The 17,641-nt window shown below is 41.7% G+C and overlaps 1 protein-coding gene across 3 annotated transcripts in view; it reads right to left on the minus strand.

Moving 5' to 3' along the window:
* The window catches only part of LOC145411688 (uncharacterized), a 171,749-nt gene that overhangs the window by 67,336 nt on the left and 86,772 nt on the right, over nucleotides 1–17,641 (minus strand). For all 3 annotated transcript variants that reach the window (XM_080281698.1, XM_080281697.1, XM_080281699.1), the window contains exons 16-17: nucleotides 7,209–7,307; nucleotides 4,557–4,655 (exon numbers count right to left, since the gene is read on the minus strand). In XM_080281698.1, the coding sequence (XP_080137824.1) occupies nucleotides 4,557–4,655; nucleotides 7,209–7,307 (198 nt within the window). The remainder of the gene's footprint in view (nucleotides 1–4,556; nucleotides 4,656–7,208; nucleotides 7,308–17,641) is intronic.

Genomic DNA, 17,641 nt, shown 5'->3' on the forward strand with positions numbered 1-17,641 from the left:
ATAGAGGAACACAAAAGGTTAGGGAAATACGAGAAAAGCAAGACAAGACCTCTAAAGGTGACTTTCCAGAGTGTAAACACTGTGGAAGAGATGCTAAAAAATGCAAAGAATCTTATGGAAAAAGAGGAGTTCAAAAATGTATGGATAAAAAGATGCCTAACACAAGAGAAACTGGAATTACTGAAAGAGAAAAGAGAGGAAGCAAAAACAAAAAATGAGGGAAGATCAGAAGAGGAGAAGAAGAAATTTTTTTACAAAGTAATAGGATTGCAGGTACGAAAGTGGTACACAAACAGGATGGAATAAAAAGGAGGAAGGTAGTAGAACCATGTCATGACAAGTATATAAACAAGATGATAAAGTTGATGTACCCAAATGTGGATGGAATGGTATCTAAATTACTGGAGATGAATGATTATGTCAGAGAAAATGAACCACAAATAATATGCCTTACTGAAACAAAATTAACACCAAGGATATCCAATGACATACTAAACTTAGAGGAATACAATATATGGAGAAGAGACAGAAATATAAAAAAAGGAGGAGGAATTATAATATTAACTAAGAAGAATCTAAAAGTCATGGAAATAAAACTAGATATACCATCACAAGTAGAACTGATTGCAGTAGAGATCGACACATCTGAAGGTAAAGTAATTGTAGCCAATTTGTACATGCCACCCAGATCAAACACACGGGAAAGAGACGAATATGAGGACCTGGCAGAGAGTACAATTCAGAGTATAAGATCATTGCTACATAAAATGGAAGAGAAATCGGAAAGAATTATACTAACTGGGGACTTCAGTACAAATATAAATTGGAATACTCTAGATATAATTAGCCAAGAAAGCTGTTGGGACCAAAAGTTCCTGGATCTCGTACAAGAGTTCTTCCTAACGCAACATGTGAGGGAAACCACCAGAAAAAGAGGACTTGATGTACCTTCAGTGCTAGATCTAATATTTACTAGGCAAGAAAATGATATTGACAGTTTAATATATCACCCTCCACTCGGCAAAAGCGATCATGCAGTACTGAATTATAACTTCAGGATAGCATATGACATAGTAAACAGCAATGACAGTTACAAAAAGAGCCTAAACTCTAAAAAGGGAAATTATCAAGACCTAAAGAAGTATTTCTTAGAAGTTGATTGGGAAAATGAGCTTAGAGGACAAGATTTAAATGTTGTATATAAAAATTTTTGTGAATTTTATGAAATAGGAGTCCAGAAGTACATCCCACAGCACAAAGAAGCAGATAAGAAAATACAGAAATGGTTCAATATAGAATGTAAAAAATCAAAAGAAAGAAGAAATTTGTTGTGGAATAGATACAGAAGACACAATAGTGAAAGGGCATATAATAATTACAAACAGGCAAGAAACGACTATACAAGAATAAGGAGGGAAGCCCAAAAACAGTTTGAGGAGGATATAATAAATAAAAGTAGTGATCAACCAAAGCTGTTTTACAGCTATATCAGAAGCAAAACCAAAGTAAAAGATATAATACAATCCATTACGGACGAGGGAATCACTTATACACAAGAGAAAGATATTTGTGAAATACTAAATAAGAATTTCCAATTAGTTTTTACAGAAGAAAAAAATTTTGAGAGGGACTATGTGGAACACGCATGTCCACACATACTACCAGATATACAAATAGCAGAAAAAGTAATACAGGAGGAGTTAAGTAGATTAGACAGAGGAAAAGCAAGTGGTCCTGATGAAATTTTATGTCGGGTATTACGAGAATGTGCAAAGGAGTTAAGTAAACCATTATTTATGATTTTCAAGAAATCCTTGAGTCAAGGGAAACTACCTGATATTTGGAAAAAAGCAAAATATTGCCCCCTTAGTCAAGAAAGGAAACAGACAAAATCCACTTAACTACCGACCAGTATCACTGACCAGTGTTGTAAGCAAGGTATTAGAAAAACTTATAAGAAAAGCTTGGGTAAATCATCTAGAAGAACACAGTATGATAACAGAAAGACAGTTTGGTTTCAGAAAAGGAAAATCATGTGTTACTAATCTGTTGAGCTACTATGACAGAGTAACAAACACAATACAGGAAAGGGAAGGATGGGTGGACAGTATCTATTTAGATTTCAAGAAAGCTTTTGACACAGTACCACACCAAAGACTTTTATGGAAACTGTACCATCAAGGAGGAATTCGAGGCAAACTGTTTTGTTGGATGCAAGACTTTCTCATGAAAAGAGAAATGAGGACAGCATTAAGAGGAAACTATTCATCATGGAAAGAAGTGACTAGTGGAGTACCACAGGGTTCAGTGCTGGCACCAATCATGTTTTTAGTGTATATAAATGATATAAACAGTAACACTGGAAATGAGAGCTATCTGAATATGTTTGCAGATGATGCAAAAATACAAAGGAGAATTACTAGCACAGACTCTTGTAGGGAGCTACAAGAAGAATTAAATAAACTTCATGAATGGAGTAGTACATGGCAAACGGAATTCAATGTGGACAAGTGTCATGTAATCAAGTTTGGTAAAAGTGGAAAAAGACCTGATTGGAATTATAAGTTAGGAAATAAAACCCTATACACATCAGAAAGAGAGAAAGACCTAGGTGTGATTATCAATAACAGACTATCTCCGACTGACCACATCAGTGAGAAGGTACGGAACATGTATACACTGCTTGCAAATATGAGAATAGCATTCACATACATAAATGAAGACATGCTAAGAAGGATAATAACATCATTCATTAGACCAACCCTGGAATATGCATCAGTAGTCTGGAGTCCTCATCTCAAAAAGCATATAGACAAGATTGAAAAAGTTCAAAGGGCCGCTACAAGATGGATACCAAGCTTAAGGGACCTAAGCTACGAAGAAAGACTAAATAAACTGAATCTACCAACACTACAGGAGAGAAGGAAAAGAGGTGACATGATAATGCTATATAAGTGCATATCAGGAAAGGAGAAAATAGACATAACTGATTACTTAACATATGGAGAAGCATCAGCAAGAGGACACTGCAAAAAACTGCATAAGAAGAGAGGTGATAAAGACATAAGGAAATTCAGTTTCCCAAACAGAGCAATTGATCAATGGAATGCACTACCGAATGAAATAGTGTGTGCCAAAACAATTCACAAATTTAAGGATATGTACGATAAATATGGTTTAAGACACGGGACAGTACGAGCTTGACTCATTCCTGTAAAGATACAATTAGGTAAGAACACACACACACACACACAGACACCGCTCGCTGGTGCAGTGGTAACGCTCTCGCTTGCCAACTGGTGGACGGGAGTTCGCACCTCGCTCAGGTTGTGAAAAAGTTTCACTGACGAAGTGGGTGGTTACTGTCCCCCTCGAGCAAGGGGACAGGTGTGTGCGTGTGTGGAGGTCACAGCCATGCCCTTAGATCGGACTATATGAGTTCCCAGCTCCCTTCCGGGAGGGTAAAAGCTGACGATCACGACCATGAAGTGATCCTGACCGACCCGGTGAATTACACACACACACACACAGGAGACAAGTGAGGGTGGGGGAGGGTGGGGTGATGAAGAGGGAGACAACCAGGGGTGGGGCAGGGCAAGGGGACAGGGAGGGAGATGTGCCTGGCAGTGCTGAGTGTGGTGGGAGAGGGCAGGGGGACAGGGAGCAAGACATGCCCGGCAGTGCTGAGTGTGGTGGGGGATGGATGGGGGAGAGAAGAGAGGAGATGGAGGGAGGATGGGAGGACAGGGAGAGCCTCGTTTCAAACCTAGGGAGAGATGGGGTGTTGGACTGGAGAGACGCGGTGTTGGACTAGCAAGGCGACAGACATTCAAGTTGTTTAGGTTGTGGGGATGTTCCCCTATTTCTTGTGTGCAGTCTAACGAAACACCGGTTATTGATGTGCTGGATAAGGGGGCATGGGTGTATATAGCAGTACTGTATATTACACTACAGTAGTAGATATGCACCTGCCAGTTGACACCATGACCTCTACAACAGCAGCAGAGAGTAAGTACTGTACATGCTTTTTTGTGTTTGTATCATTTGTGATTGGTTTGTATGGGGGAAAAAAAAAAGAAATTCCAAATTATGAAAATCAGCTGGGCTGTGGGAAGGGGATAGTTTGCAGGGAGCCCGGCATCAGAGGGTTAACAGAACTGAGCCAGTAGCATCGGATATTGCATTTGGCTTGATATAGCAATGACGGGTAAACGAAAAACCTCCATTTTCCAAAATATTTTTTTTAAGCTATAGAGGGATGTTGATATCGTACATCTTCACACATTCAGTGTATATTTGAAGAAAAAATTCTTATGTAGAAATGTATAAGAAGAGACAATAATTTATTAATGTAAGGTACTTCACTGTTTTTATTGTTCAAATTGCACTAGACTGATTATTACATAATTTTCATACAGATAATATTACGATTCTACTTTCTAAAATATTCCATATTCCAAAAAGCTTCTGAAACCAAGCATTTTAGATCTGAAAGTATGTATGGTATTGCTTATACACTGTCAAAGAGGTAGGTGTACAGTTCAGTATGTGAATACCTTCATTGTTGGTTGCATCAACATCACGGACATGAGGCAGCAGGATATTTACTACCTCCTCATGTCCATTCCTGGCAGCTTTCCACAAAGCTGTTGAACCTGAAGGGAGAATATACATAAAGAAACTATTAGCATGTGTGTTTTTCACAGTTCAGCAGTTGTTAAAGCACACACCATGTTTTTTAACTGACACATGAGAACTTAATTCCTGACAGTAAGGTAGGTGCAATATGTATTGAGATAGTGTGTGCTTTGTAGGTATGGATATGGAAAATGAACAACACTGATAAGTTCAGGCAGTTCACTACTGTAATTATTGTATTTGAACTTTCTTTATCTTCATCATCATACTGTTTTTTCGTATTCTCCGTAACTGGATTTTTTTTCATCATTACTGATGATTGGAGAGAGAATGAGTAGGTGGAGAAAACTATATGGAAACCTTGTACAGGTGTATCCTAATACTAGCCACAGTGTATAATGTACAGTTGTAGGTGTGCTGTAGAAGCAAACAAGGAACAGGACAAAAAAATACTTCATCAGGAAATTCCTAGCTGGCAGTACATTATGGCCTGACACCACATTCTGTGAGAGACCGCTTTGTCAGAGGGATTTCAAAATATTTTTGTCCATACTTGCTTTGACTGCATCTCTGGAAATGGCAGACTGGAAGGAAGAAGAGGAGGGATACAGTTTGATACATGCATTTTGCTATTGGGTCATTTCACAACCTAATATTTCACAAGGTGCTTTTCATAAATACAGTATTAAAATGACCCTTGCTACAACAGACTAACTGAGGGAAAGCCAGATCCAGTAAAGCTGACAGCCCGTTATATCTGAGGGTCCCCTTCAAGGTTGGATTTCAGGTACATGTTTGAAAATAAATGAGTACAGTAGCAAATTCTAGTACTAAAAAATGTAAACTATACTCATTTTACACCTTGGCTGATAATTTTGCCATTTTGCAGTATATTTCACATCCTTGTCATAGCACTTCTTTGACGACTAGTACAATATTACTATACTGTACTGTAGTGTGTTCTTACAACTCAGCAATCACAATGAGAAGAGGGCAGTTTCAGGCCATATTGGAGTAAGAAGGGTAGGAAACACACATAATACACCCCACTGCACCCGTTTGACAAACATTGTTTGTTATAACCAATGAAAGTTCACCTCTCAAAATGAATACTGTATCCGCTATATAGGGGTTCGTTATACTGAGGGTGTACTGTACTTAACCTGACCTAGCCTAACCTTACCTCCTAAAATGAGTACCAACCTAACCTGACCTAACATGCAATAAAGCTTAAGATAGTACTCTGGTAGTGAGGTGCCCTAGTAAAAAAAAAGGCTGGTAGCAAGTTGACCAGTAGCAAAGCATCCAGGAGCAATATGTCCAGTAACAAACTATCCAGCTACCATGAGAGATGGATTTAATTGGAGCAAGAAAGTGTGCCAGATGACTGGAATACATTTATAATTGTGCTGCTATACAAAAGTAAAGGTAATTGATAAAATGTGGGAGGTACAGTATTGAGATATTATCATATATTAGTCAATTCTGCTTGGTAAGTAAAAGTGTCTGACAGAGAATATTCAGTAGGGTTAGGGAGATCAGTGGTGTTAAAGAAATCAATGATTTCTCAGCAGCGAGACTGGACTTAGGAGAGGCACAAGGTGTGTGAGTTGGAAAGTTTTACTGAGAACTGGTTGAAAGTTAGTGAAGATAAAAAGATACAGAAACCTGCCAACCTGTATGAAGTTTTACAAATCCTAATGAATTTTATATACTGTAGATCTGATTTAATCTTATGACTGTAGAATAGACATATAAAACAGAGTTCCAAAAATTTTTTTTTTTCTTGTCATTTGTTAAGTACTTCACTAGTAAGGGGTGTATAGCTTAATCAGAGAAGTAGAAGAGAGCGTCATATTGGTGTGGCTATATTGGATCTCATTGTTGCCTTTTACATGTCCACCTGCTTGGTCTTAAGAACTCATTCTTAAGAAGTTTGTAAAAGCTGTTTTATTTGGCTTAACTGCAAAGCAGTAAGGGTTTTCTTTATTTATTGGAGAAACTACTTATGACTAGATAATTAACACATGCATTTAAACAAATGATATTTTGAGATAAGCAATTTGTATAGTATAATGCTCTCATCATAGTGTATTTTTGTTTTGAGGGTGGTGATTTATGGTGAACTTAATGATTTTTCATGACTGAAAGTTGACAGGTATAGAAAGATGTATGTGGCAACCATGTATATACAGTAGAACCTATTTTAGTGTAGATGGACCTGCAGTGTGGAAAATATAAGTGGATAATAGTAAACTTAACCCTTTCAGTATGATGTCTTCTTTCTCTATTATTCTTGCTGCCTTTTAAGAAGTACAGATCTGACTGCATGAATTAAAAACAGCCCTGTTAACCTTTTTAACCCTCAGGCCTTAGGAGGGTCCAAGTCCCAAATGCAAGTAAAATAGTTTGGTATCTGCCCGAGTGAAACATTAGCAGTCCCCTAAGTTTAAGGGCTAAACAAAACTATGGCTGTATTCTGTTCACTACAGCTGTACCATCATACTGTTTAGTTAAGAAAGTACCCACCACATTTTTTTTTTTTAAGGCAGACTGATAATTTCTCTTACCATTAAGAGCAGTAGCCTCCACGTTGGCACCTTTGTCAATTAGGAGGCGCAGCACGTCACAGTCACCCACCTCGGCTGCACGCTGCACTGCTGTCCGCCCTTGTACCACAAGCATTCACTTGTTATTAATGCTTGCAAATAAAAATGTTTGTCTTGTTCAACTGTTTACATAGAAAATACAGTAAGGTCTCTTTATAAGTCAGGGATGTGTTAATGCAGTAAGGCCTCTTTATAAGTCAGGGATGTGTTCTAAAATATTACAGCATTTTTAATTCATGTAACTCTTATTGTATAGTGCAGAAACTACTACAATCTTAATCATTATATTATTTTTTGTTGTATGTGTGTTTTTCTATGTAACATGGATCAGAAAACTTCACCTGATAGCACTTCACCTTGCTCTGTTTTGTGCCAACTCTATAGCAGTATCATTTGATCTATGTTAAGTGCAAACCACCTCATCCCCTTTTTTTCTTTGTCTACCTTTTGTGCATCTATGCCACCTAATCCAGCTTCCCCATTTTATTAACATGTACAGAGCATCTCAGTCTTATTCCTACTTCCTTTCTGATGCTTTCTACTACAACCATCTACTCTGCACTTCTGAGGATGTCCCATCATCCAGCTTTAATCCTCATATCCAGTGGGTCATTGTCATGCAGCTTTGTTCCTGTCTCAGTATCCTGCTCTTTTTTATCCCATGTTTCATTGTCATATGATATAATACACCTAACACAAGTACATAATATTTTCCTTTTTTTCAACAGTGAGAATGCACAAGATGTCAGGATGCACAACACTGAACTAAACTTTTTTAACCCATTAACTGCACTATACAGCTTGGGCTGTTCTGAGTGCGACTGCTCAATACAGCCCTGGCTGCGCAGGTGAATTTTGAATATAGTGTCATGGTGACCAAGGCCGACCCATGCAAGCATGTTTGAGCCTTCAAAACTGAAACTGAAACTGAAAAAGAAAACGATAACCATACATTCCAATGGGGAATCAGACACTTCAATGTTCATTCATGGCTTTACTAAGGTAAATATTGAGCTAATATTTCGTTACTATATACTTTGGCATGTGATCTCTCAATTCTTAAGATAAAATTTGGCCTTTGGGAAATTTCATTTTTACCCCTACGTCTGTGCACCACAGACACCTCCAAAAAACTGCCATGCGCAGTTAACGGGTTAACTATGAAGCACCCTTGCGGTGGCACCTTGCTCGACACCACCTTCTGCATGGAGGTAGCAAAATTTGTCCACAGCCTTCAGTGATAGATATATCACCACAGATCTTACTGACCTGTTGTGCCACTGAGTTCTCTGGTTTTGGTCCCACATCTACTACACTTGAAATCTACATCCAACTTAGCCTACCACGCTCTTCACTACATCTCGTGTTAGCCCAATTATTGCAACCAGTACAGAAAATATTGTTACTCTTTTTTTTTTTTTTTTTTTTTTTTTTTTTTTTTACGTGTCCGACTCTGGGCAAAGGCTCAGGGCCTATTTCTTGGGGGCAGTCACCTATCCCAAGGCCCAGTAGTCCTCCTACACCTCCACATGTCACCACTTCGGCGCTAACACCCACCGTCCATATTGAATACATGCTAGGGCTGTCTCATACAGGACTGGTGTATTGGTATTAGCGGGGGTATTTTTACAACATGTCGGCGGGTCATCTGGTAGATCAGGAAAGTCTGCCTTTTTAGGAAATTCAAATCCTTAAACTGTTCCCTGCCCCAGCCGGGATTCGATCCTGGGTCCATTAGGAATGCAGGCTGCCTCTCTACCGATTCAGCCACCGCCACCGCCTCCCCCCACATTCTTCCTACATTTGAGTACAGCACATGGCCAGTTACCAAAATCTGTAACTGGCCTACTGTCACACTCACAGATCATGAGTTTTGTCCTCCCCCTGTTTACTGGGAAATCTTTTGACTCTATACCATCTCTTCACCTTTGGAATATCAGTGATGTCCTATGCTTCCCCAGCATGGGTTCCCATATGATCTAATACTTATTCCAACAGCTTGCAAATCATACAGAACAACACCTTATGCATCACTACTTTACAAAACCACTCCCACGGCTCATTTACAGTGTTAATTTAAATTCCTCCCTGTCAGAGACTACCATGATATGAGAGGCACACAACTCAATGTAGCAGCCTATGGCAGTACACGACACCCTTGCCATTACATGACAGAAAGCCACAGCACACCTAGGCAAATAAAATAGTCACCATACAAACATTATCAAACCCTAAACAATATACCACCTCCAGACATTCCAGCACTAACAATGAAGAAAACCTTATATACTCACTTCACATGCAGGGCAATACAATACCTCAATCAGAATGTTATATTACAATCCCCCCTTCTGACATTCACCCATAACAGATGCCCTTGAATAGATATGATCATATTTATCTAGCTCAGCTTAGACAAAGACATCATCCAGCCCTCTTCAGAAACCGGCTTAAATTTCGGTTAAGTGGAATCACAGATTATATGTGCCCAGCTTGCCGAATAGGTTCACATAATGGAGCACTACACAGCACATGCTATGTAAAACACACACATCGTCACCAGTGTAGGGAGCTTATGAGACAGACCCTTAGGGGCAGTTACCTACTTGTAGTCAATAAGTTTGCTCAATCAGACAGACTGGGGTTGAGGAAGAGCAACAACAGCTTTTGGAATATGTCATCCTGTTCTTCCATACTCTCAGCTGTCAGCATGAGATCGTCTGTGTATAAGAGTTCCCATGGATACCCCACTCTGAATCTTGGGATAACGCTTCCATTACCATTATGAACAGCAGTGAATTCTGGACTGATCCCTGATGTATCCTAGCTTTAACCTCAGACTCTTCACTAATTTCCCCTGACTCTAATGCTACTTTTAGGATGTGTTTATACCACTATAACTGCCCCAACAATCCATTCCTCATCTCCCGACCTTATCAGTACCCATCTAACCATTTCGCTCCACATTCTATCAAAAACATTTCCCAGGCTCACAAAAACAGCATACAATCTCCTATCCTTAACCAAGTACAGTACATCCTTTGCAACTGTCTAATTATATAGCATCTACAGTTCCCCAGTCTGGCATGAAAGTGAATACTCTGCATTAGCATCAAGTCTTTCTCTAATTAACCTCTCCATTATACTTTCTATCACTTTCATTACATAATCCATAAGCATCTGACTTGTATAAATACCATAGTGTAAAGTGTCACCCACACCTTTACAGCAAGTAACAATATGACTGGACCCCCAGCCCCTGGACACCACACAATCACATGCTATTGTGTTTACTGGACTACTTTGCTTACTAGATCAGAGCGTGTTCAGTACCCAGTTAACCACAGACCTTCAAAATTTCAGCCATGACGCTTGATTGGGTAGCTGCATTTCATTTTAGCAATCACCTGCCAGATCCAGTCCCATTCTGTTCATATTGGTGGCCAATTTATGGGTTCAGACAGCATTAGATTGTTCAATTCAGTGTCTTTGTTAAACAATGGAACTTTGATACTGTAGACAATTTTCAAATAATATGTTGTACAAAAGACTGTCACTTATAGTGAGAACTTTCTGTATATTTTGGTGTTTGTTACTTAAGATGCCTTTCTTTATTCACAATCTTATTCATTGCATTAAAAAAGCAATATACTGTACTGTACTGTAAAAAGCCATACAAACATTTTGATGAAGGGGAGCGAATGATGAGGTGAAAGAGAGAGAGATTGTCCAGGTGCATGAGGGTGCGAAAGTGGATGTATGTGGAATAACTGAAACAAAATGGAGAGGAGAAAGTGTGAGAGAATGGGAGTATGGATGGGGTATATGTGCAGGAGTAGGTGAGAATGAGAGGGCAAAGGAAGGACTATGTATAGTTGGGAGTAAAAGATGGAAGAGGAGCATAAGACAGTATGGATCAGTTGGGTCAAGGATTGTGTGGGTAAAGTTGAAAGTTGGAATACAAATGTGGGCGATTGTGTGTGCGTATGCACCAACGCAAGATCATGCTAGAAGAGTGAGAGAAGAGTTCTGGACAAATCTAGAAGTGTGCATGGAAAAGTTTGGAAGGAGTGAGAGAGTGTTTTTGATTGGTGAAATGAATGGTAAAGTTGGGAATGTGAAGATGGATGGAATAGTTGGTGAGTGGGGTGTGCCTGCTGACAGAGATGAGAATGGGAGTGCGTTAGTGGACATTTGTGCTGGAAGGGGGTTGGTGATAGCCAATACCCTCTTCAGGCATAAAATGATCCACAGGTATACATGGCGAGTGATGAGAAGGGTGGGTGGTGAACTGAATGAAAGGAAGGCAATGATTGATTATGTGTGTGTGGATGAAAGGATGCAAAGATGTGTAAGGGATGCAAGAGTTTATAGAGGTTGGAGGAGTGGACTTTCTGACCACTACTTGGTGGTGGCCAGAATTAGAATTCAAGTAAGATGGAGGAATAGAAGAAGGGAAAGACGAGAGGAAGGAGTAGTTGCAAGGAGAGTGGAAAGGTTACAAGAGGATGAGAAAAAGGCAGAGTATAAGAGAGAAGTGGAGGAACTATTGGGCAAATATGAATTGGAGCAGATGGGAGACATGGAAGGTGTGTGTAGGATATTTACAGAAGAAATATGTGCAGCATGTGATGTGGTGTGTGGAAGGAAGAGAAGACGGAAGGGGGTGCAAGGAACAGCATGGTGGACTGAAGAGGTGAAACAGGCTGTGGCACAAAAGAAGGAAGCATACAATGAATGGATGAGAAATAGGGGCGTGGAAGAAGTTGAGAGGCGGAAGAGAGAGTTATATGTAGAAAGAGAGAGGTGAAAAGATTAGTAAGAGAGAGTAAGAAGAGAGTGGATGAGGAATTTGGAAGGAATTTGAGTGTAAAGTGGAGGGACTGTAAGAAAATGTCCTGGAGAGAGGTGAAAAGAGTAAGACAGGGTGGAAGTGAAGTTAGCAGGGGAGTGAAAGATAAAAATGGTAGATTACTAGTGGAGAAGGGAGAAAAAGTGAGCAGATGGAGAGAACACTTTAAGGAATTGTTGAACGTAAAGGATGGAAGTAATGCGAGTATAAGTGGCTGGGGAATGGCTGGGAGAAGGAGGGAGGTGAGAAGACAGGAAGAAATCAGTAGGATAGAAGTTGTGGAAGCAATGAAGAAAGTTAAATCGGGGAAAGCCCCAGGAATTGATGGAGTGTGTGGTGAAATGCTGAAGCATGGGGGAGAGATAGTAGTAGAATGGATGTGGAAGATGTGCAGATTGGCCTGGGAGGAAAGTAGAGTCGCGGAGAATTGGAAGTCAGGTATAATTATTCCCTTGTACAAAGGAAAAGGGGAAAAAGAAGTGTGTGGTAATCATAGGGGCATTTGTCTTCTTAGTATAATAGGAAAAGTGTATGGTAGGATACTTATTGACAGAGTTAGAGAAAGAACAGAGAAATTAGTTGGAGAAGAACAGGGAGGCTTTAGGAAGGGAAGAGGCTGTGTAGATCAGATATTCATTCTTAGATCTTTAGTGGAAAAGTTTCTACAGAAGGGAATGAAGTTGTATGCGGCTTTCATGGATTTGGAGAAAGCATATGACAGGGTGGATAGACAAGGATTGTGGAAAGTGTTAAGAATATATAGAGTAGATGGGAAGTTGTTGAATGCTGTGAAGGGTATGTATGATGGTGCGAAGGCTGCAGTGCATGTGGATGGTGAACTAAGTGAATTTTTCTCTTTGAAAGTTGGGTTGAAACAGGGATGTGTCATGTCTCCATGGTTGTTCAATCTGTATATGGATGGGGTAATAAAAGAGGTACAAGGTAGGGTAGTGGATGTTGGAGTGGCCCTGGTGAGAGAGGATAGTGTTTGGAAACTCCCTGTACTGTTGTTTGCAGATGATACTGTGTTGTTGAGTGAAGACGAAGGGGAGCTGCAAGGCTTGGTGGATGAGTTTGAGAGATTGTGTAAGAAACGGAATCTAAAGGTGAATGTAGGGAAGAGTAAAGTGATGGTCTTTGAGAGAGGTGAAGTCAGTGGATGTACAGCGAGGTTGGATGGTGAGGAATTGGAAAATGTGACTACGTTTAAGTACTTGGGTAGTGTGATGAGTAAGGATGGAGGTTTGGAGGGTGAAGTGCTTGAAAGGGTACAGCAGGGAAGAAAGGTTGCTGGTTCTTTGAAAGCAGTGATAAGAAACAGGGAATTGAGCATGAAAGTGAAAAAGTTACTACATGACAGTATTGTGATACCAACTCTTAACGTACGGAAGTGAAGCTTGGACGTTGTTGGAAGGACACAAGTCAATAGTGAGAGCAGTGGAAATGAGTTATTTAAGAGGAGCCTGTGGAGTCACATGGAGAGACAGGCTGACGAATGAGGACATAAAGGAGCGTTGTGGTGTTGATGTGGATGTGATAGGAAGCGTTATGAGGAACACACTGAGGTGGTTTGGCCATATGGAGAGGATGGAGGGTGAAAGACTGACAAAGAGAGTGTATGTGAGTGAGGTGGAGGGGGGAAGAGGGAGGAGGAGGCTGAGGATGATATGGAGGGATGGGGTGGAGAGGTATATGAGAGAGGGGGGTTTGAGTTGGGAGCAGGGCAGTGAAATGGCGGGGGACAGGGCGACTTGGAGGCGATTTGTTTGTGGCCACCCCAAAAAGGATTGAGGCGTCTGGCAATAGATAGAGATAGATGCTATACTTTGAGGTATGACTGACGTATCTTATTTGGTTTTTGTTAGACTGAATGTTAATTAATACGGTTCTATTCTGTAACCACTGTAGTGTCCACTGTTGTTGTTGTTGTTGTTGTTGTTAACACTGGTCTGTCTGGCCAAGCAGACTCATCAACTGCATGCAAGCAATCACCTCTGCAGGGTTGTCCTATGCAGAGAACTGATTTTCCCTTGCGGTAGACAGCGCCTCATCACAGCGAAATATGAAGAAGTGTGTGGAGGATTGGTTCCTGGATGTACACTACATTTGCATCTCTCCACCCAATTAACAGGGGCACATGACTCCAAGATTTGGTTATATGGTTACCACCCAACATTGTAAATGGTTTCCTGGGTTATAGGGAAGCATTAGGTTAGTCACATAGTGTAGAACCACTTGAAGGGGATAGAAGAGAAATAAAATGTGACAGGACGGATGGGAGAAATATGAAGAAAGGAGGTCAAAGAAAGAAAATAATAAAGGTGAAGGAAGAAGTAGGCATCACTACATCAAGTGTGTAGATGATGGTCAATACCATCCGCCAACCTGTCCATGAGTGTAAATTCACATAACTTATTATGAGTATCAGCAGAGCTACAGAGAAAATAAGCTGAACATATAGCCAGGTGAGACTAGCTCAAAAGTAGGCCTGTGGTCAATAGTCCCACTTCTAGCCAATCAGAGATGAGGATAACCCTCCACTAGGCATCAGAGGTCTGCTCTTAGTGAATGGTATGGGACAGTGAAGAGGCATAAAGCTCTGGGACTTAACTGTCATCTGCAGCTATATAGTGTAATCTTTTTTTAACTAATTAAAGATACAATGTATCGGACACCCAGTTTAGACAGTAGGTTGTTGCACCAGCCAATCAGGGCGGTGCTTCCGAGGAGGATGGGAATGCTGGTGATGGGGAGACATGGAACTCCTGTTTAACTAGCAATCAGGATATCCTGACCATCCCCCTTTGTTGACTTGTCATTGTTACAATAGCACTAAGAGTAGGCCAGCATATTCTTCCACACACTTTTCTCTAAATATCTCATGCACTACTCTGAAAGCGCTTTACATACAACACAACATACCCCACTACATCACAGGGGTTGATGCCAGCAAGGGTGCATCTAGAAAACTTTGCACACACACTCCACATCGGCAGCCACCTTGACATGGTGGTGGGGGCTTGCGTGCCCCTGTGATCCCACACGCATACCCATGGACGTATTTACATCTGGCAGGGCCTCCCATGCTGGTAGGATTGTGGGTAAGGGGTCTGACTAAACGCTGTCCAAAACATAGGTTACCTGTGTGGGTCATCAATGCCTCCCTCCAGAGGGGTCGTCCTGAGGCTGTCCTGAGTTGGGTGGTTGGGGGTGTAGGGGAAGGGGGTCTTTGCACTGGAGGGAGCGAACTTTCGCATCACGGGGTGTCCTTTTCAGGTCGCCTCCTGAGGACACGGAGCCCTGATCCTATCAGCCCGCATTCAGTCCCCTCACTCTCTGGTAGGCAGAAAGCTCTTGGTTCCTGGTGCCATTCTGTTTTTAATGTAGCTATTCGCATATGGGTACATTAAACATTACTTCAGATCCTCTTGTGGCCTGTGACCAGCCGCATGGGTCATCACCTGGTCACTCCTTGGCCGACAATCCTTTACCCTCAGGGTCGTCTGCTACAGCTACAAGTCAGGATATTACTTGTGTTGAGCTGTTGCCTAGTGTCATTGTGCCAGACAGTTATATGAAATATATGGTACTTAAACTGCCTGATGGTACTTCCTTCCAGAACCTGAACTGTTTTTGGATTCACAGTGACCTAGTTACAGCATGTTGGTTTACCCTTAAGGTCTCCTTGCAGGGTGATGGTTCTCTGTTGCTGGAAGCCAGGAATGAAGAGAAGAGTTCGTGCGTCCAGTCCCTTTCTGTGGTCGATGGTTATCCAGTGTCTGTCTCTCGTCACTTGAACTTAAATCGGTCCTGTAGGGTTTTGTATTCTCTTGACTTGGTCTCTTATTCAGAGTCTCTCCTCCTGGAGGGGCTGGCTCCTCAGGGAGTGGTAGCAGTACCGAGAATTATGAAGAAAGGTGATGGAGTTTTAACACCTATACCCTCTCTTATGTTGACGTTTGATTGCCTTACTGTGCCAAATGTTGTCACTGCTGCTTGGTGGGAGCTTAAGGTCAAACCTTATGTTTCCTTGGTCTAGAAAGTGCTATTACTATCAGAAGTTTGGTCATGTTCACCGTTCTTGCTGGCATGAAGCATCTTGTCATCCTGAGGTCTAGGGAAATTGTGGTGGTGTTTCCCCTGGCAAGGTGGATTGTTCTCAACCCTCTAAATGTTTGAACTGTGTGGGAACACATGCGGCCTCTTCCAGGGATTGCTATGTGTACAAGTTCAAGCATGAGGTTGTTTCTGTCTGTACGAAGGAGAAAATTTCCTTCTCTGAGGCAAAGGCCAGGGTAAGAGAGAAGTTCATTTGCCTTGGGGTCACCTTTGCTGCTGCCTTGTGTCGCGCTACAGCTATCTGGCAGGTGCCCCTGCCGTCACACAATACCCCATCTACTTCTCGGGGTTCTATTTCCCAGCCTCCTCAGCCAGGGGGGTTCCACTAAGGGGGTGCAGCCTGGAAGTGGCTGTGCTTCCTCTAGGGAGGTGCCTCCTGTCTCTGGGGATGTCTCCTCTGGCATGGTGCTTCCTGCACATGAGAGTGCCTACCCCATCCCAGTTTTTAGACATCCATGTTGATGCTTCTTCATGCCCTGACATGTCCAAGGAACCTGACGTCCCTCCTGTGCATGGCAAGCATTGCCATGGCTCCTTGGAGTGCTCAGAGACTGGGGCCCTACCACCAAAGGTTTCTGCTGTGGAGCCCACTACTCGGGATTCCAGTCAGGATTCTCGGGTTTGGGTGAATGCAGGCTGAGGATGGTATTTCGCTGATGGTCTGGTGACTGCCAGACAGTGGTGATGCCCAGGTAGTTGATGCACCTTTTCAGCTGCATGAGGCCTTGTCCAAGTACTGTGGGGTACACTACTGATTGTGCTCCATCTCACGGTGGCACTACCTGCTCTGTTCCAGCTTGGGCAGCTTGCGGTCCCCCTGCCAAGCCATCTCTTGCTCCACCACAGAAGAAGACCATTGTCCAGCCTTCTTATTCTTCCAGGTTGTCTTCAGACAGTTGGCACAAAGTGCAGCATAAAGGTGCCAGGCAGCCCTGTTCGCAGGGTCTTTTTAAGCGTCAAAGTAAATCTGGTCACTTGCTGGGGGCAGAGTTGTCTCGCCCCTTATCTTAATTCTTCCTTTACTATGGGTACTATCATTCATTGGAACTGTTGGAGGTTGCATGTTAGTTGGGAGGAATTGTGTCGGCTTATTGCCCAATATTTTATTTTAAAATATCACAAAAATTGATAAAAAAAATATCAAACCCCTCGTTAAACCAGGGTTTGGCCAATGTCAGGCGGGGTATGGTGGTATTTCAATCCCCATCATTAAGCCAGGGTATTGCATTCAGGGGTATCGTATATTGAGGTATACTGTACCTGCATTACTCATGACAATTTAATAGCTATCTATCTATCTATCTATTCCCAGACGCCTCAATCCCGTTTGGGGTCGTCACAAACAAATCACCTCCACGTCGCCCTGTCCCCTGCCATTTCACTGCCCTGCTCCCAACTCACACCCCCCTCTCTCATATACCTC

This window comes from Coenobita brevimanus, chromosome 90 (assembly GCF_032717465.1).
Source record: "Coenobita brevimanus isolate Jiangsu-jjx chromosome 90, ASM3271746v2, whole genome shotgun sequence".
Taxonomy (NCBI): domain Eukaryota; kingdom Metazoa; phylum Arthropoda; class Malacostraca; order Decapoda; family Coenobitidae; genus Coenobita; species Coenobita brevimanus.